Below are 17,351 nucleotides of genomic sequence, written 5' to 3'. Positions count from 1 at the left end.
AGTGTAATATGGTTTCCGAGGAGATTACGATCCTCGGGTTGATTGGCCGCACCCAACCAGAATCTCAAGGGATGCACACCATGTTTATGTTCCTAAAGTATGTTGCCAAGTAAGGACTTGATCCTCATGCTGATTTCATGAATCAATATAAGTCTCATGGGCTACTGGGATCATCAGTTTTATGTTATCCTTCAGGTGCACCTTGTATTTTAGGCCGACACGCACCTTGAGGGCTACTGGCTATACATCTCGGTAGAGAATAAATTGCAACCAGCTTGGTAGAAAACTTTTTTTCGGAGGCCGACAATCTACATCGACAACTCAAGACCGAGGTGCTGCACCACTTCGGAGGCAATCTGGCGTTGGAGCTTGGCTGCAAAAAAAAACAAGGCACCTGATAAAGTCCTAAAGGGCTCCTTGGATTCCTAACATGTGAACTCGGATACACCTCGGTGATCCTCAAGATCGGAGATGAGAAGATTTGTTGAACCAACTTTCAAGAATGATCCCCAAAGACAAAGAATAGTTCAGAAGAACCGAGGACTGTCCCCAACTTGAAGACCAGTTTAGGGGCTACTGATGGTGTCCTAGACTAGGGGTACTCACCATGTCGTCTCCCGGCCAGGAGAGCCGGGCGGAGGACCCCCGTGGTGGTTAATTACCGGGCCTCTTCAGGCAGCCCATGACATATACAAGGACATATACAAGGAAACTTCCCCAAGATTTGGCGCACAAGACGAGGACTCTCTAAATCCCAACCCTCTGGTGCATTATATAAACCAAGGCTACCCTAGTCGATAGAACATACTCGATTGAGGTGATACATCCACATACGATCTCAAGGTAGATCATCTTGTACTTTGTACCCCATCCACAATCAATATAACGGAAGCAGGACATAGGGATTTACCTCTTCAAGAGGGCCCAAACCTGGGTAAAACATCATGTCCCACTTTGTGATGTTACCATCTGCTACTTATTGAGCTTGCGTTGGTTTTTCCCTTGAAGAGGAAAGGGTGATGAAACAAAGTAGAGATAAGTATTTCCCTCAGTTAAGAACCAAGGTATCAATACAGTAGGAGAAGAACGCGCAAATCACCAATACATACACAAATAATCAAACACTTGCACCCAACGCGATAAAGGGGTTGTCAATCCCTTCACAGTCACTTGCAAAGGTGAGATCTGATAGAGATAGATAAATAAAACTAAACAAAAGATAAAATATTTTTGGGTTTTTTGGTTTATAGATCTGAAAGTAAAAGATTGCAAAATAGTAGATCGGAAACTAATATGATGGAAAATAGACCCGGGGGCCATAGGTTTCACTAGATGCTTCTCTTTTGAAGGCAAATAATATGGTGGGTGAACAAATTATTGTCAAGCAATTGATAGAAAAGCGCAAAGTTATGACGATATCCAAGGCAATGATTATGTAATATAGGCATCACATCCGTGTCAAGTAGACCGACTCCTACCTGCATCTACTACTATTACTCCACACATCGACCGACTCTTGCCTGCATCTAGAGTATTAAGTTCATAAAGATTAGAGTAACGCTTTAAGTAAGATGACATGATGTAGAGGAATAAAATCAAGCAATATGATGTAAACCCCAGCCTTTTATCCTCGATAGCAACAATACAATACGTGCCTCACTACCCCTACTTTGTCACTAGGTGAGGACACCGCAAGATTGAACCCAAATCTAAGCGCTTCTCCCATTGCAAGAAAAACCAATCTAGTTGGCCAAACCAAACAGATAGTTCGAAGAGAAATACAAAGATATCAAATCATGCATATAAGAATTCGGAGAAGATTCAAATAATATTCATAGATGAGCTGATCATAAATTCACAATTCATCGAATCTCGACAAACACACCGCAAAACAAGATTACATCGGATAGATCTCCAAGGACATCGAGGAGAACATGGTATTGACAATCAAAGAGAGAGAAGAAGCCATCTAGCTACTAGCTATGGACCCGTAGGTCTGAGATAAACTACTCATGCTTCATCGGAAGGGCAATAGGGTTGATGTAGATGCCCTCTGTGATCGAATCCCCCTCCGGCAGGATGCCGAAAAAGGCCCGAAGATGGGATCTCACGGGAATAGAAGGTTGTGGTGGTGGAAAAGTGTTTTCGTGGATGCTTCTAGTGGTTTGGGAATATATGTGAATATATAGGAGGCAGAACTAGGTCAGGGGTCACGTGGGGCCCACAAGGTAGGGGGGCGCGCCCTCCACCCTTGTCGCCGCCTCGTGGCTCTTCTGACTTGAACTCCAAGTCTCCTAGGTGTCTTCTGGTCCAAGAAAAATCATCGCAAAAGTTTTATTCTGTTTGGTATTCCTTTTCTACGAAGCTCAAAAACAAGAAAAAAAACAGAAACTGGCACTAGGCTCTAGGTTAATAGGGTAGTCCCAAAATAATATAAAATGGAATATTAATGCATATAAAACATACAAAACAGATAATATAATAGCATAGAACAATAAAAAATTATAGATACGTTGGAGACGTATCACCATCTAGCCCTAGCTCGGGACCCCCTACTCGAGATCCGCCAGATTCAACCCTGACACCCCCCGTGAAGTTGTCGACATCCATCACAACCTCGTCACCCATGTCTCGTTCATCTTCTTCAGTGCATCAAACAATTTCAGATTCATAATATTCAATCCAACATAAAGAACCTCAAAGAGTGCCCCAAGATTTCTACCAGTGTAACATCCCAAATTTTTAACTTGGAATGTTATATTGGAGCATGAGCATTTTGTGTAATTTGATCATTATTTGAATAATTTTAAGTGTTTATGATTGCTTTTCATTATTAAAGTGTTAGAATGACAACCTATACAAAATTGCAATTTGAATATTACTATTTAACCGAATAGTAGGAATATTATCCCTATATTGCATTTTGAGTAATTTAATTATGTCAAGGCATCTAAATAAGTAGGTGCACACAAACTAAGCTAAGTGCGTAGTTTTTTTTTCTAGACCCCAACTAATAAGTTTGTTGTGTGAAATTGTTATTTTATGTTTCCTTTAACTTTCCTACACTTAGTACATTATTATAGTAATCCTAATCTAATTAGCTCACGGGGCTTAAGCCACTCTTATTTCCTAAGCTAGCTACGCATACGAGCACAACGCTACGAGTTGGACCTACAATGCACGCAGCAACGGCCCAGGTCCTTTTCTCTTTTCTCTTTTGTTTTTTTTCTCTTCCTCCTTTTTCTTCAATCTCTTCATGACCCTGGTCGTCCTCAACCTCTCGTCAGACTCAGGCAACGAGCCAGCGCCCGCACCCCACTCGCGCCCGACCCCTCCTCTCCTCTACCTCGCCCCAAATCCGCTCTGAACGGACCCCCAGTCTGCCCTAACTTCTACTCTTACGTTACCCGCACTAAACCGCGCCCTAATGGCCATTAGAACACCGGAAACAGCCGCCATGAAGATGCCATAATTCCGACGACGCCCTGCAACGTTCCGACCTCCCCTGCATCCTATTAAAGGCCCCCTCCCCTCACAACTCTCTCCTTGCCCGAACCCCTCTCCTTCGGGAGCTTATACCCCTACCCATCGTCGTGAATTGCTCACCGGAGTTGCGTGATGCTGGTGCTGTTCGTGGAAGGTTCCGGCGAGTCCGAGGTGAAGCAGACATTCTAACTCTTCCATCCTTCATATCTCGACCTTGGGCATCATCCTAACATGTTGATTCATTGTTTTACTAAGCCGGAGTACGCATCTGGTCAGAGCTCCGCCCAACTCCGGCGACGCATCACGGTCACCAGAGGACGGTTCCAAGCGTGTTTTGGTGTTCAGCAAGTTTTCCTCGACTTCCTCTACTCCGTCCACCTCTCTTTCGTTGCCGAAGACATCCGCATCATCGAGCGAGAGCACGCCAAGTTTGTTGTCCATCGCCGGCCAACTCCTCCGGTGAGGCCAGCCCTCTTTCTGTAAAAAAAAACGACATAGTATTAGCCTATAGAATTCTGCCACGTGGCGACTCTTTTTCTTACCTCGCTTCTTTTCCAGAAATTTAGCCCAACTTAGAAAAATCACACCTTTTAAACCGCTTATCCAAATTTGACAAATAAGATATCCCTGGATAGCTGAGGACCTCTAGTTTATTATAAAAAATTGAAATCTCACTTTTACGCTAATTAAAATTTCGTTTTGATTTAAATGATAATTTGAGTATTTTTACTGAATCTTTTATTCTGCGAGTGATATGAAAAAGTTTTACATATGAAAATTGGTCCTTGGAATCATACCAATCTGCTAGAACTCATAGAATATATTTTTTAGTAAGGTTTAGTTACTGTTTTAGCACAATACATAATTTTGACCTCCTTCGATTATCGTTTAATAAACTCGTTAAACTAAAATTTGTTTCATTGTTAAAACCATTTAGATTTATCCGTAGAAAACCTTTCTGGTTAGTTGTTGTCGTCATAAAAATTTAGAGTTATAGGATTATTAATTAGTTTATTAACATGAACTATAAACCATACATAGGAACCGATCAAAGTGCATAAACTCGAATCATATGGATATACTGGCTAGGGTTGTTTGGCATGAATTGTGTGCTGGATGGTTTTTCTTGATCACTTGTTATGTTAATGTTTGATATGTGGAGTGACTTACTTAAGTACTTTGTTGCGTTAGATTGCGACGAGTGCGAAGGCAAATTCTACGAGGAGGTAGAACCGTGTTGCTGCGAGTCAGAAGGCAAGTTGCAACCTTGACCATATTTATCCCGTGTTTAATTTTGCATTGACTTTCAAAGCAAGTAGTATGCATGTGTAGGGTTTTATATTGTTGTTTTTGGAAATATTTTGCTAGTAGTAAAGCCATAGGATCCAATGCTATTGGACTATACGCTTAGCCATGCTTGTAGTTGGGGGTGGACCAAATATTTTGAAAATTACAAACTTGTTCCCTTGGAACAATGATTTAGAAAATATTTTGAAAAAGCAAAAACTATTATTATTTTTTTACTTCTACTCCCTGGGCGGAATGGTATGACGGGAGCGTCTTCAAGTGATTGCGCCCATCGGGGTCTTGCAGTGAATGCGCCCGACTGGGGTCTTGCACACAGGTTTTTGGTGGGGACCGTCGTCCAAGGGAATGAGATCTTCCAAGTACGGTTTGATGTAGCTTCCAGTACAGCCACATGCTACTATGGGCTCTGGCTTAGCTTAGTACTAACGGGAAACCCTTACCTCAAGACCGCCATCGGAGAGGGGCTTTCATTGCCTAAGTTGCGGGCGGCTTGGTCAGGTATAGGGGGCTGTTACGGAAAGGCTTTGTCACAATCTCCTCCTAGTCGTACACCCAAGTGTGTAACGGTAAACGGGGTTGGTTGTGTCATGTGGGGAACATGTACGACCTCTACAGAGGGTTTAACCTAATCGATTAGCCGTGCCCCCGGTTACGGGCAATTTTAAGCAACTGAAGACTTGGACTGAATAAGAATCTCCCCTCTCTTTTCTCAAAGCTATTTTATAAAGGGTTAGGTGGAAGTTAAACACAGTGGGGTGTTTTACTTCAACCTAAAGGAGAAAATTATTTTTTGTGAATCTTGGTGCGGATATCCAAGTATTCACTTAAACTCTATGTTTAAAAAAATGTTTATCAAAACTTGTTTTATTTATTTAGTTTATATTCTAGGAGAAAAATTGGCTTTTCGCAAATAAACCCTAAACACCAACCCAGCATGAATATTTGTTATCACTCTTGTTGCAACTTGCGAGTACATTCAAAGTACTTACCTGTACGTGTCATGTGCAGATGATGAGTGACGAGATAGGGCTACGGAGCTACACTCAACTAGCCTTGTGGCGACTGATGGGCTCAGGATTATTATTATGTTATTTGCTTCCGCTATGTAACTCAGCCTTCAGCTGAGAGAGTTGTAATAAATTGAACTTTGGATCTTCGATGTAATAAAATGACGTTTGTGCTTGATATTCATATTTGTACTGGGTGTGCTAGCTTTTGATCGAGTGATAGCACAGAAAGCTTAGAAGATTTGGACCCCATGGGTTCGGATCGTTACAAAATGGTATCAGAGCCTTACATTGACTGTAGGACGTGGCCCTAGAAATGGAGTAGAATAGAAGACCTAGGAAAAAAATGCTTATTAGTTATTTACAGGATTCTCGTATTCTATTCTATTATTTGCTGAACCTCTCCTAATTTCAAACTTGTAGATGGAGCACCAAGTTTTGCGTGAAGCTAAGGACTTCCAGGGTATCCTTTTTGGCTCTTTGTTCTTGGCACTGCTTGAGGTGCTGAAGTTGCCGATACCTGAAGTCAAAGTGTGGTGCAAGGAGGGAGGAAGCTACTGGAACCTTCGCGTTCATGTTTCGGGATGCAAGAAGCCAAAAACTAAGGACATCTCCATCTTGGACATTGCCGCGGCGAAGAAACAAGCAATCAGCAAAGCCATGCATGAGGTGGTGACTAGACTTACCTACCTATATCAAGAAGAGTTGCATCGTCTAGGACTCCAGACCTTTGGAAAGCGAACCGCCACCAATGGAGTTCCCGTGAAGATGCTCAATAGGACAAACATGGACTTGCAAACCGCACACATATTCAACCTAGAGCGTTACATCCACAATTCGGAGGGAAGCTTGGTGGATTCTCTCCAGAAGGTCAAGCGACAACGTGCGGAAATCGACATGCATGACGACATGGAGTACAAGTTCGAGACTCAGGAGTTTGAGATGGAACAAGTACGTAAAGATGTAGATGAGCAACGAGCAAGGGTTAAAACCCTGGAGAAGGAGAACCTAGAGTTGCGAGAAGAGCTGCGAAAGATGAAGGCCCGAGAAGTGGTGACGGATGATAGGATTTATAAGCTCCGCAAAGAGAGGGAGTACTGGAAAACCCAGTATGAGGAAGCCCTGGATAGAGGAGCGGAACTTCAGGAAGTGGGAGAAAATGGTCCCTTCATCAGCAAAGAATGGGACGGTACTATGACCATGGCAGCTGAATCACGCATCGGTCCGAGTTAGAATTGACCACCATGTTGAATAAACGTGTTTTGATAGAGTACTTGACCGTACCAGAGGTTGTGGACGGCAGTACCTAGGCTTGTTTGAATAAGTGAACTATGTGTGACTGCCATGAATTTCTTGAGATGTGTTGTGTTGCATTCCTTTGTTTTTTTGTGCATACATAAGGGTAGCTATATTCTTAGGGTTTCTACCTTATCTTGGAACCTCGTCAAACAGATGCCACCGAGACGTGCACCATCCGGAGGCAACAACAACAACATACCGCCTAGCATGGAGCAGTTACTGCAGGCGCAGACACAACTTATCCAGCTTCTGACTCAGAACATGCAGAACAACAACAATGCTGGGGGACCGCCACCACCACCTCCACCACCTCCCGTAGACAGACTTACCCGGTTCTTGAGGCTGCGACCTCCAACATTCTCCAGTTCCTCTGAGCCCATGTTTGCAGATGATTGGCTCCGGTCCATTGCCAGGAAGCTTGATACTGCTCAATGCACTGAGGTTGAGAAGGTGCGCTTTGCCGCACATCAGCTGGAAGGTCCCGCAGCTGCTTGGTGGGACAACTATCTGATTACCTACCCCAATGTTGATGCCATTACTTGGGAGCAATTCAGGACTGCCTTCCGCAATGCCCATGTTCCAGCCGCCGCAGTGGCTCTGAAGAAGAAGGAATTTCGTGCGCTTCGCCAACGTTCCCTTTCTGTGAATGAGTATTGGGAGGAGTTCAACCAGCTTGCACGCTATGCACCTGATGATGTGGCGACAGATGTAGCTAGACAAGAGAAGTTTCTGGAAGGGCTGAATGATGAGTTGTCTTTTCAGTTGATGGCTCTCACCTTCAACAGTTGTCAGGCTCCTTTTGACAAGGCTCTTATCCCGGAGGGAAAACAGAAGGAGATAGAAAGCCGCAAGAGGAAGAGCAACTTTCATAAGCACAACTCCAACTCATCTCAGAAGCTGCGCACCTCATCCCCACCAAGGCACTATGGTTCTTCTTCCAAGCCTAGTGGTAATTCCTATCAAGGAAACCGCTCACATAACCATAGTGGCTCTAACCATAGTCATCAGCATCATCACAAGGAAAATCATCATGATGGTCACAAGCATCATAGTGGCAATGGAGGTCATAGCCATGACAGGCCCAAGAAGGACTTAAGTCAAGTTACCTGTTACAAGTGCCAGAAACCTGGACATTATGCCAATGACTGCACAGAGAAGAAAGCAAGCAGTAATGGAAATGTCTCAAAGCCTAATACTTTCATGAAGGCCAAGGTGAATCACATCTCTGTAGAGGAAGCTCGGGATTCACCCGATGCAGTGATCGGTATGTTTCGAGTTAATTCCATTCCCGCACTTGTGTTATTTGATACTGGTGCATCACATTCGTTCATATCAAGAGCATTTGTGGATAAGCATGGGTTAGCCACCAGGACTCTTAGTAACCCCTTAGTAGTGTCTTCACCAGGGGCAGAAATGAGAAGTAGCAAGGGATGCTTTGACCTATCCTTGACCTTGGGAAGTTCCACACTCCCCACAAATCTTATTGTCTTGAACTCGGAAGGGTTGGACGTGATCTTAGGCATGGACTGGTTAGTCACATATAAAGGAAGTATCAACTGTGCCGAGAGGTCTATTTCTCTCAGCAACTTGGAAGGGAAACGATTCAAGATCATCTGCAAGAGCAAGCCAAAGGCATCCATGCTCAACTCTCTTAAAGTGTCGAACCTGGAAAAAGTCCCAGTTGTACGGGAGTACCCAGCCGTATTTCCCAAGGATCTACCTGGAATGCCACCTGATAGAGACATTGAGTTTGTAATTGACTTGATTCCCGGTACAGCACCTATGTCTAAGAGACCATATAGGTTGCCCACACATGAGCTTGCAAAACTTAAGAAGCAGATTCGTGAGTTGCAAGAAAAGGGGTTTATTCGTCCAAGTTCTTCACCATGGGGGGCTCCAATCCTATTTGTGAAGAAGAAGGATGGTAGCTTCAGAATGTGTGTGGACTATCGATCCCTTAATGAGGTCACCATCAAGAATAAGTACTCGCTACCCATGATCAATGATCTATTTGATCAGCTTCAAGGGGCAAAGATCTTCTCAAAGATTGATTTGCGATCTGGTTACCATCAGTTGAAAATCAGAGAGCAGGATATACCCAAGACAGCTTTTCGCACAAGATATGGACTGTATGAGTTCACGGTTATGTCATTTGGTCTGACCAATGCCCCAGCATACTTCATGCATATGATGAATAAGGTATTCATGGAATTCCTTGACAAGTTTGTCGTTGTATTCATCGATGATATTCTTGTATTTTCCAAGAACGAGAAGGAGCACGAGGAACATCTTCGCCAAGTGTTGGAAAAGCTAAGAGAGCATAAGTTGTATGCCAAGTTTAGTAAATGTGAGTTTTGGCTGAAGGAAGTGGGATTCCTAGGACACGTTGTCTCTGGAGATGGAGTAGTAGTTGATCCTGCTAAAGTTGAGGCCGTCACCAGTTGGAAGTCACCTACTTCAGCTGTTGAGATTCGTAGTTTCCTTGGACTTGCTGGATATTACCGTAGGGTCATTGAGAATTTCTCCAAGATTGCTAGGCCTATGACTGAGTTGCTTAAGAAGGAGAAGAAGTTCCAATGGACCGAGGCATGTGAAGACAGCTTTCAGGAGCTTAAAGAGAAGTTAGTCACAGCCCCAGTGCTGATTTTACCAGATATTCATAAGGACTTTCAGGTCCATTGTGATGCTTCACGTCAAGGACTTGGAGGTGTACTTATGCAGGATGGCAAGGTAGTAGCTTATGCATCACGTCAGCTTAGGCCGCATGAGCTTAACTATCCTACTCATGACCCAGAGTTAGCTGCAGTGGTACATGCCCTCAAGACTTGGAGACACTATCTTATAGGGAATCATTGTGACATTTTCACGGATCACAAGAGTTTGAAATATATCCTCACTCAGAAGGAGCTTAATCTGAGGCAAAGGAGAGTAGAACTTATTCATGATTATGACCTGAGTTTAAATTATCATCCAGGCAAGGCAAATGTTGTCGCAGATGCATTGAGTTGTAAGGGGCATCTCAACTACCTCACAGCTCATTTTGTCTCACCCCACTTGCTTGAAGAATTTAGGCAGTTAAACATGGAAGTTGTGCCTAAAGGGCTCTTAGCCACCTTGAAGGTCAAATCCACATTGTTGGAGAGAATCAAGGAAGCACAAAAGGATGATAAGGAATTAGATAAGATTCGTGACCGAATCTGTCGGGGATATACCCCGTGGCGTAAACCGGCCGGAAGTATAAACCGGCCAGACTGGATGACTCACTGGTAACCCGCCCGGAGCTTGGCGGTTCACGGGCTACCCGCCCGGTCTTGGCGGTTCATTAGTAACCCGGCGGGCGGGTCAGATGGATGACGAGGCCCATGGCCCGGAAGGCCGGTTCACGTTTAATGGTGGGCCGGTTTATGAGGAAAGCACAAAGAATATTCCCTTACAAAGGAAGCAAGACTAGGACTCCACTTGTAATAGAGTAATCCTAATCCTAATAGGACTAGTCATGTAAACCGCCCATTCAACTTATATAAGGAATATAAGGAGGGGCAAGGCTCCCCAAAAGGGACAAGATTCACAAGTTCCACAAGTTGGACAAGTTAGGTTTAGACAATAGCTCTCAAGATAGAGCACTCTTGTAACCGTGGTCATCATCATCAATATCAATGAAGCAGGATGTAGGCTTTTACCTCCACCGTGAGGGGACGAACCTGGGTAAAACATCGCGTCTCTCGTCCCGCTCAACCCCTCTCAAGCTACCACATAGATGCGTTGGCCTCGCGACTAAGTCCTGACACTAAGGACATCTGCCGTGACAATTCCACGACAGAATCCATCAAGGAAAATCTGAGGACTTCACAGAGGATGAACATGGAACACTTTGGTTTGAGTCACGTATTTGCGTACCTAACAATGAGGGCATTAAGAGGATGATTCTGTAGGAGGCACATGATTCTCCGTACTCTATTCACCCAGGCAGCACTAAGATGTATCTTGATTTGAAAGAGCAATTTTGGTGGCCAAATATGAAGCGAGAGATAGCAGAATATATTGCCATCTGTGATGTATGTCAGCGAGTCAAGGCTGAACATCAGAAGCCAGCAGGGTTACTTCAACCATTACCAATACCCGATTGGAAGTGGGACAAAATCGGTATGGACTTTATCACCGGTTTGCCACGGACTCGATCTGGATATGACTCCATTTGGGTAATTGTGGACCGCTTGACAAAGGTTGCTCACTTCATTCCCGTGAAGACGACCTGTACCAGTGCTAAGTTGGCCAAGATTTACATGACACGGATTGTATGCTTACACGATGTACCCCGAAAGATCGTGTCAGATCGAGGCACTCAATTTACCTCAAAATTCTGGCACCAGCTCCATGAGTCACTTGGAACCAGGCTTGAGTTTAGCACGTCATTTCATCCGCAGACGGACGGACAAACCGAGAGGGTTAACCAGATTTTGGAGGACATGTTACGTGCATGTGCACTTGACTATGGTTCTAGTTGGGATGAAAATTTGCCATATGCTGAGTTCTCCTAAAATAACAGCTATCAAGCCAGTCTGAAGATGGCACCGTTCGAGGCACTCTATGGCAGGAAGTGTAGAACCCCTTTGATGTGGAGCGAAGTGGGTGAACGTCAACTCTTTGGACCAGACTTGATTCAAGATGCCGAAGAGAAGGTCAAGTTGATCAAGGACCGACTGAAGATCGCCCAGTCTCGACAAAAGAGTTATGCCGATGCCAAGCGCAAGGATGTGGAATATGCACCTGGAGATAGAGCATACCTTCGAGTATCACCACTTCGTGGAGTTAAGAGGTTTGGAATCAAAGGAAAGTTAGCACCATGTTTTGTGGGACCCTACAAGATTTTGGAACGTAGAGGAGAAGTAGCTTATCAGCTAGAACTACCAGAAGCTCTATCAGGAGTTCACGATGTATTTCACGTCTCACAGTTGAAGAAGTGTCATGCACTGTTGGCATATATTCCTTTGAGTGACACGGTTCCTTTGGAGGCAATTCAGTTGGAGAAGGACCTCACATATGAAGAGAAGCCTATCAAAATTCTTGATACAGCAGAGCGAGTCATCCGCACCAAGACGATCAAGTTATGCAAAGTTCAGTGGAGTCATCACACCGAGGAAGAAGCCACTTGGGAACGAGAAGAAGATTTGCGAGCGGATCATCCACATCTTTTCTCTGGCTAGCTGAATCTCGGGGTCGAGATTCCTTTTAAGGGGGGTAGGTTTCTAACATCCCAAATTTTTAATTTGGAATGTTATATTGGAGCATGAGCATTTTGTGTAATTTGATCATTATTTGAATAATTTTAAGTGTTTATGATTGCTTTTCATTATTAAAGTGTTAGAATGACAACCTATACAAAATTGCAATTTGAATATTACTATTTAACCGAATAGTAGGAATATTATCCCTATATTGCATTTTGAGTAATTTAATTATGTCAAGGCATCTAAATAAGTAGGTGCACACAAACTAAGCTAAGTGCGTAGTTTTTTTTTCTAGACCCCAACTAATAAGTTTGTTGTGTGAAATTGTTATTTTATGTTTCCTTTAACTTTCCTACACTTAGTACATTATTATAGTAATCCTAATCTAATTAGCTCACGGGGCTTAAGCCACTCTTATTTCCTAAGCTAGCTACGCATACGAGCACAACGCTACGAGTTGGACCTACAATGCACGCAGCAACGGCCCAGGTCCTTTTCTCTTTTCTCTTTTGTTTTTTTTCTCTTCCTCCTTTTTCTTCAATCTCTTCATGACCCTGGTCGTCCTCAACCTCTCGTCAGACTCAGGCAACGAGCCAGCGCCCGCACCCCACTCGCGCCCGACCCCTCCTCTCCTCTACCTCGCCCCAAATCCGCTCTGAACGGACCCCCAGTCTGCCCTAACTTCTACTCTTACGTTACCCGCACTAAACCGCGCCCTAATGGCCATTAGAACACCGGAAACAGCCGCCATGAAGATGCCATAATTCCGACGACGCCCTGCAACGTTCCGACCTCCCCTGCATCCTATTAAAGGCCCCCTCCCCTCACAACTCTCTCCTTGCCCGAACCCCTCTCCTTCGGGAGCTTATACCCCTACCCATCGTCGTGAATTGCTCACCGGAGTTGCGTGACGCTGGTGCTGTTCGTGGAAGGTTCCGGCGAGTCCGAGGTGAAGCAGACATTCTAACTCTTCCATCCTTCATATCTCGACCTTGGGCATCATCCTAACATGTTGATTCATTGTTTTACTAAGCCGGAGTACGCATCTGGTCAGAGCTCCGCCCAACTCCGGCGACGCATCACGGTCACCAGAGGACGGTTCCAAGCGTGTTTTGGTGTTCAGCAAGTTTTCCTCGACTTCCTCTACTCCGTCCACCTCTCTTTCGTTGCCGAAGACATCCGCATCATCGAGCGAGAGCACGCCAAGTTTGTTGTCCATCGCCGGCCAACTCCTCCGGTGAGGCCAGCCCTCTTTCTGTAAAAAAAAACGACATAGTATTAGCCTATAGAATTCTGCCACGTGGCGACTCTTTTTCTTCTTTTCCAGAAATTTAGCCCAACTTAGAAAAATCACACCTTTTAAACCGCTTATCCAAATTTGACAAATAAGATATCCCTGGATAGCTGAGGACCTCTAGTTTATTATAAAAAATTGAAATCTCACTTTTACGCTAATTAAAGTTTCGTTTTGATTTAAATGATAATTTGAGTATTTTTACTGAATCTTTTATTCTGCGAGTGATATGAAAAAGTTTTACATATGAAAATTGGTCCTTGGAATCATACCAATCTGCTAGAACTCATAGAATATTTTTTTTAGTAAGGTTTAGTTACTGTTTTAGCACAATACATAATTTTGACCTCCTTCGATTATCGTTTAATAAACTCGTTAAACTAAAATTTGTTTCATTGTTAAAACCATTTAGATTTATCCGTAGAAAACCTTTCTGGTTAGTTGTTGTCGTCATAAAAATTTAGAGTTATAGGATTATTAATTAGTTTATTAACATGAACTATAAACCATACATAGGAACCGATCAAAGTGCATAAACTCGAATCATATGGATATACTGGCTAGGGTTGTTTGGCATGAATTGTGTGTTGGATGGTTTTTCTTGATCACTTGTTATGTTAATGTTTGGTATGTGGAGTGACTTACTTAAGTACTTTGTTGCGTTAGATTGCGACGAGTGCGAAGGCAAATTCTACGAGGAGGTAGAACCGTGTTGCTGCGAGTCAGAAGGCAAGTTGCAACCTTGACCATATTTATTCCGTGTTTAATTTTGCATTGACTTTCAAAGCAAGTAGTATGCATGTGTAGGGTTTTATATTGTTGTTTTTGGGAAATATTTTGCTAGTAGTAAAGCCATAGGATCCAATGCTATTGGACTATACGCTTAGCCATGCTTGTAGTTGGGGGTGGACCAAATATTTTGAAAATTACAAACTTGTTCCCTTGGAACAATGATTTAGAAAATATTTTGAAAAAGCAAAAACTATTATTATTTTTTTACTTCTACTCCCTGGGCGGAATGGTATGACGGGAGCGTCTTCAAGTGATTGCGCCCATCGGGGTCTTGCAGTGAATGCGCCCGACTGGGGTCTTGCACACAGGTTTTTGGTGGGGACCGTCGTCCAAGGGAATGAGATCTTCCAAGTACGGTTTGATGTAGCTTCCAGTACAGCCACATGCTACTATGGGCTCTGGCTTAGCTTAGTACTAACGGGAAACCCTTACCTCAAGACCGCCATCGGGGAGGGGCTTTCATTGCCTAAGTTGCGGGCGGCTTGGTCAGGTATAGGGGGCTGTTACGGAAAGGCTTTGTCACAATCTCCTCCTAGTCGTACACCCAAGTGTGTAACGGTAAACGGGGTAGGTTGTGTCATGTGGGGAACGTGTACGACCTCTGCAGAGGGTTTAACCTAATCGATTAGTCGTGCCCCCGGTTACGGGCAATTTTGAGCAACTGAAGACTTGGACTGAATAAGAATCTCCCCTCTCTTTTCTCAAAGCTATTTTATAAAGGGTTAGGTGGAAGTTAAACACAGTGGGGTGTTTTACTTCAACCTAAAGGAGAAAATTATTTTTTGTGAATCTTGGTGCGGATATCCAAGTATTCACTTAAACTCTATGTTTAAAAAAATGTTTATCAAAACTCGTTTTATTTATTTTGTTTATATTCTAGGAGAAAAATTGGCTTTTCGCAAATAGACCCTAGACACCAACCCAGCATGAATATTTGTTATCACTCTTGTTGCAACTTGCGAGTACATTCAAAGTACTTACCTGTACGTGTCATGTGCAGATGATGAGTGACGAGATAGGGCTACGGAGCTACACTCAACTAGCCTTGTGGCGACTGATGGGCTCAGTATTATTATTATGTTATTTGCTTCCGCTATGTAACTCAGCCTTCAGCTGAGAGAGTTGTAATAAATTGAACTTTGGATCTTCGATGTAATAAAATGACGTTTGTACTTGATATTCATATTTGTACTGGGTGTGCTAGCTTTTGGTCCACGGATAGCACAGAAAGCTCAGAAGATTTGGACCCCATGGGTTCGGATCATTACAACCAGAGAAACAAAAGACAAGAATATGCATCAACCCCTATGCATAGATTACCCCAATGTCACCTCAGGAAGCCGCGAGTTGAGTAAAACACATATCAAGTGAATCAATATGATACCCCATTGTCACCACAGGTATTCATAGCAAGACATACATCAAGTGTTCTCAAATCCATAAAATTATTCAATCCGATAAAAACAACATCTCAAAGGGAAAACTCAATTCACAACAAGATAGAGAGGGGAAAACACCATATGATCCAACTATATTAACAAAGCCCGCGATACATCAAGATCGTGACATCTCAAGAACACGAGAGAGAGAGAGAGAGATTAAACACATAGCTACTGGTACAAACCCTCAGCCCCGAGGGTGGGCTACTCCCTTCTCATCATGATGGCTGCCGGGATGATGAAGATGGCCACGGATGATGATTTCCCCCTCCGACAGGGTGCCGGAACGGGATCTAGATTGGTTTTTGTGGCTACAGAGGCTTGCGGCGGCGGAACTTCTGATCTATCGACTCCCCTAGGGTTTTTGGAATATTTGGAAATTTATAGGACGAAGAGGCGGTGCGGGAGGCCATCGAGGTGGGCACAACCCACCTGGTACTTCTTTGGCCCAAGTTGTGTCTTCTAGTGCATAAAAATTCGCCAAGAAGTATCGCTGCGTTTGGACTCCGTTTATTATTGATTTTCTACGATGTAAAAAATAAGCAAAAAAACAGCAACTGGCACTGGGCACTATGTCAATAGGTTAGTCCCTAAAAATGATATAAAGTTGCTATAAAATGATTATAAAACATCCAAGATGATAATATAACAACATGAATACTTCATAAATTATGGATATGTTGGAGATGTATCATCCACACCTTGCATGAACTTCTTGATTTGGGCTGACATTTCTATGCACATTTTGTGTAGCAACAACCTTAGCTTCTTCTTTTTTGCAACAAAAAAGCTAAACAACAGAAAAAGGCCAAAAATGTTATCCCAGTTAAAAATGATGAAAAATACATTAGGGTTGTAGTCCTATGATAGCTTCATCCCAACAAACTTCTGTACATGTTGTACATGGTTCAACTTTCAAAAAGGCTATCATGTGCCCATCATGAGAACTCAACTTTCAGCTATGTAAAAAAGATGGAAAACTCAAAAAAATAAAAAAATAAAGTTAAAATGGAACTAGTGTTGATTTAGTAACACAAGAAAGTGTGAAACTAGTTATAGCAATTGTAGCACTGCTTATGGGCAACTCTGTGGTTGATGTAAAAAAGAGTACTAAAAAGGTCATACATTTACTTTTATTCTAGAAAACATATGCCATTCTTTACCCCCATGTATTACATGTACATAATGATGAGACCCATAACAAAAAACATGTGAGTTTAGACTAGCAAAAACAAAAAACAATTGTTCCTCTAACACAGACAAAGCAAGTGTGACTAGTGAGCAACTACATGATGATACAACTCATACAAAAAATATATGGCAGCAATTCCTCTAAAATCAAGTGTTGTGGGTATCATCCTAACAATACTACAGGGGTATGAATGTAGAGGATATCATATCTATCAAGTGGTTTATAAGGGAGTAAGTGCAAGGGTTTATACCAGTTCGGGCCCTCTTCGCTGGAGTAATACACTACAAAAAAAGACACATCCGTGAC

The 17,351-nt window shown here is 43.1% G+C and overlaps 1 protein-coding gene and 2 long non-coding RNA genes across 3 annotated transcripts; all 3 read left to right on the top strand.

Moving 5' to 3' along the window:
• The first annotated feature begins 3,262 nt into the window (after positions 1 to 3,262).
• Positions 3,263 to 5,979, top strand: LOC125556648 (uncharacterized). The gene is made up of 4 exons (XR_007305162.2): positions 3,263 to 3,657; positions 3,742 to 3,945; positions 4,678 to 4,740; positions 5,803 to 5,979. It is a non-coding gene; the product is annotated as an uncharacterized LOC125556648 (long non-coding RNA).
• Positions 5,980 to 7,307: 1,328 nt separating this feature from the next.
• LOC147972808 (uncharacterized) lies at positions 7,308 to 9,151 on the top strand. The gene is made up of 4 exons (XM_087524457.1): positions 7,308 to 8,049; positions 8,254 to 8,364; positions 8,602 to 8,871; positions 9,120 to 9,151. Exons 1-4 carry the CDS (start codon positions 7,308 to 7,310, stop codon positions 9,149 to 9,151), a joined length of 1,155 nt encoding a protein of 384 aa, XP_087380583.1.
• A 3,725-nt stretch (positions 9,152 to 12,876) lies between these two features.
• On the top strand, positions 12,877 to 15,601 carry LOC147972807 (uncharacterized). The gene is made up of 4 exons (XR_015603508.1): positions 12,877 to 13,277; positions 13,362 to 13,565; positions 14,289 to 14,351; positions 15,415 to 15,601. It is a non-coding gene; the product is annotated as an uncharacterized LOC147972807 (long non-coding RNA).
• The last annotated feature ends 1,750 nt before the right edge of the window (positions 15,602 to 17,351 follow it).

Source organism: Triticum urartu, chromosome 5A (genome assembly GCF_056163025.1).
Source record: "Triticum urartu cultivar PI428250 chromosome 5A, HENAU_Tu73, whole genome shotgun sequence".
Taxonomy (NCBI): domain Eukaryota; kingdom Viridiplantae; phylum Streptophyta; class Magnoliopsida; order Poales; family Poaceae; genus Triticum; species Triticum urartu.
This window is presented reverse-complemented; position numbering and strand designations above follow the sequence as displayed.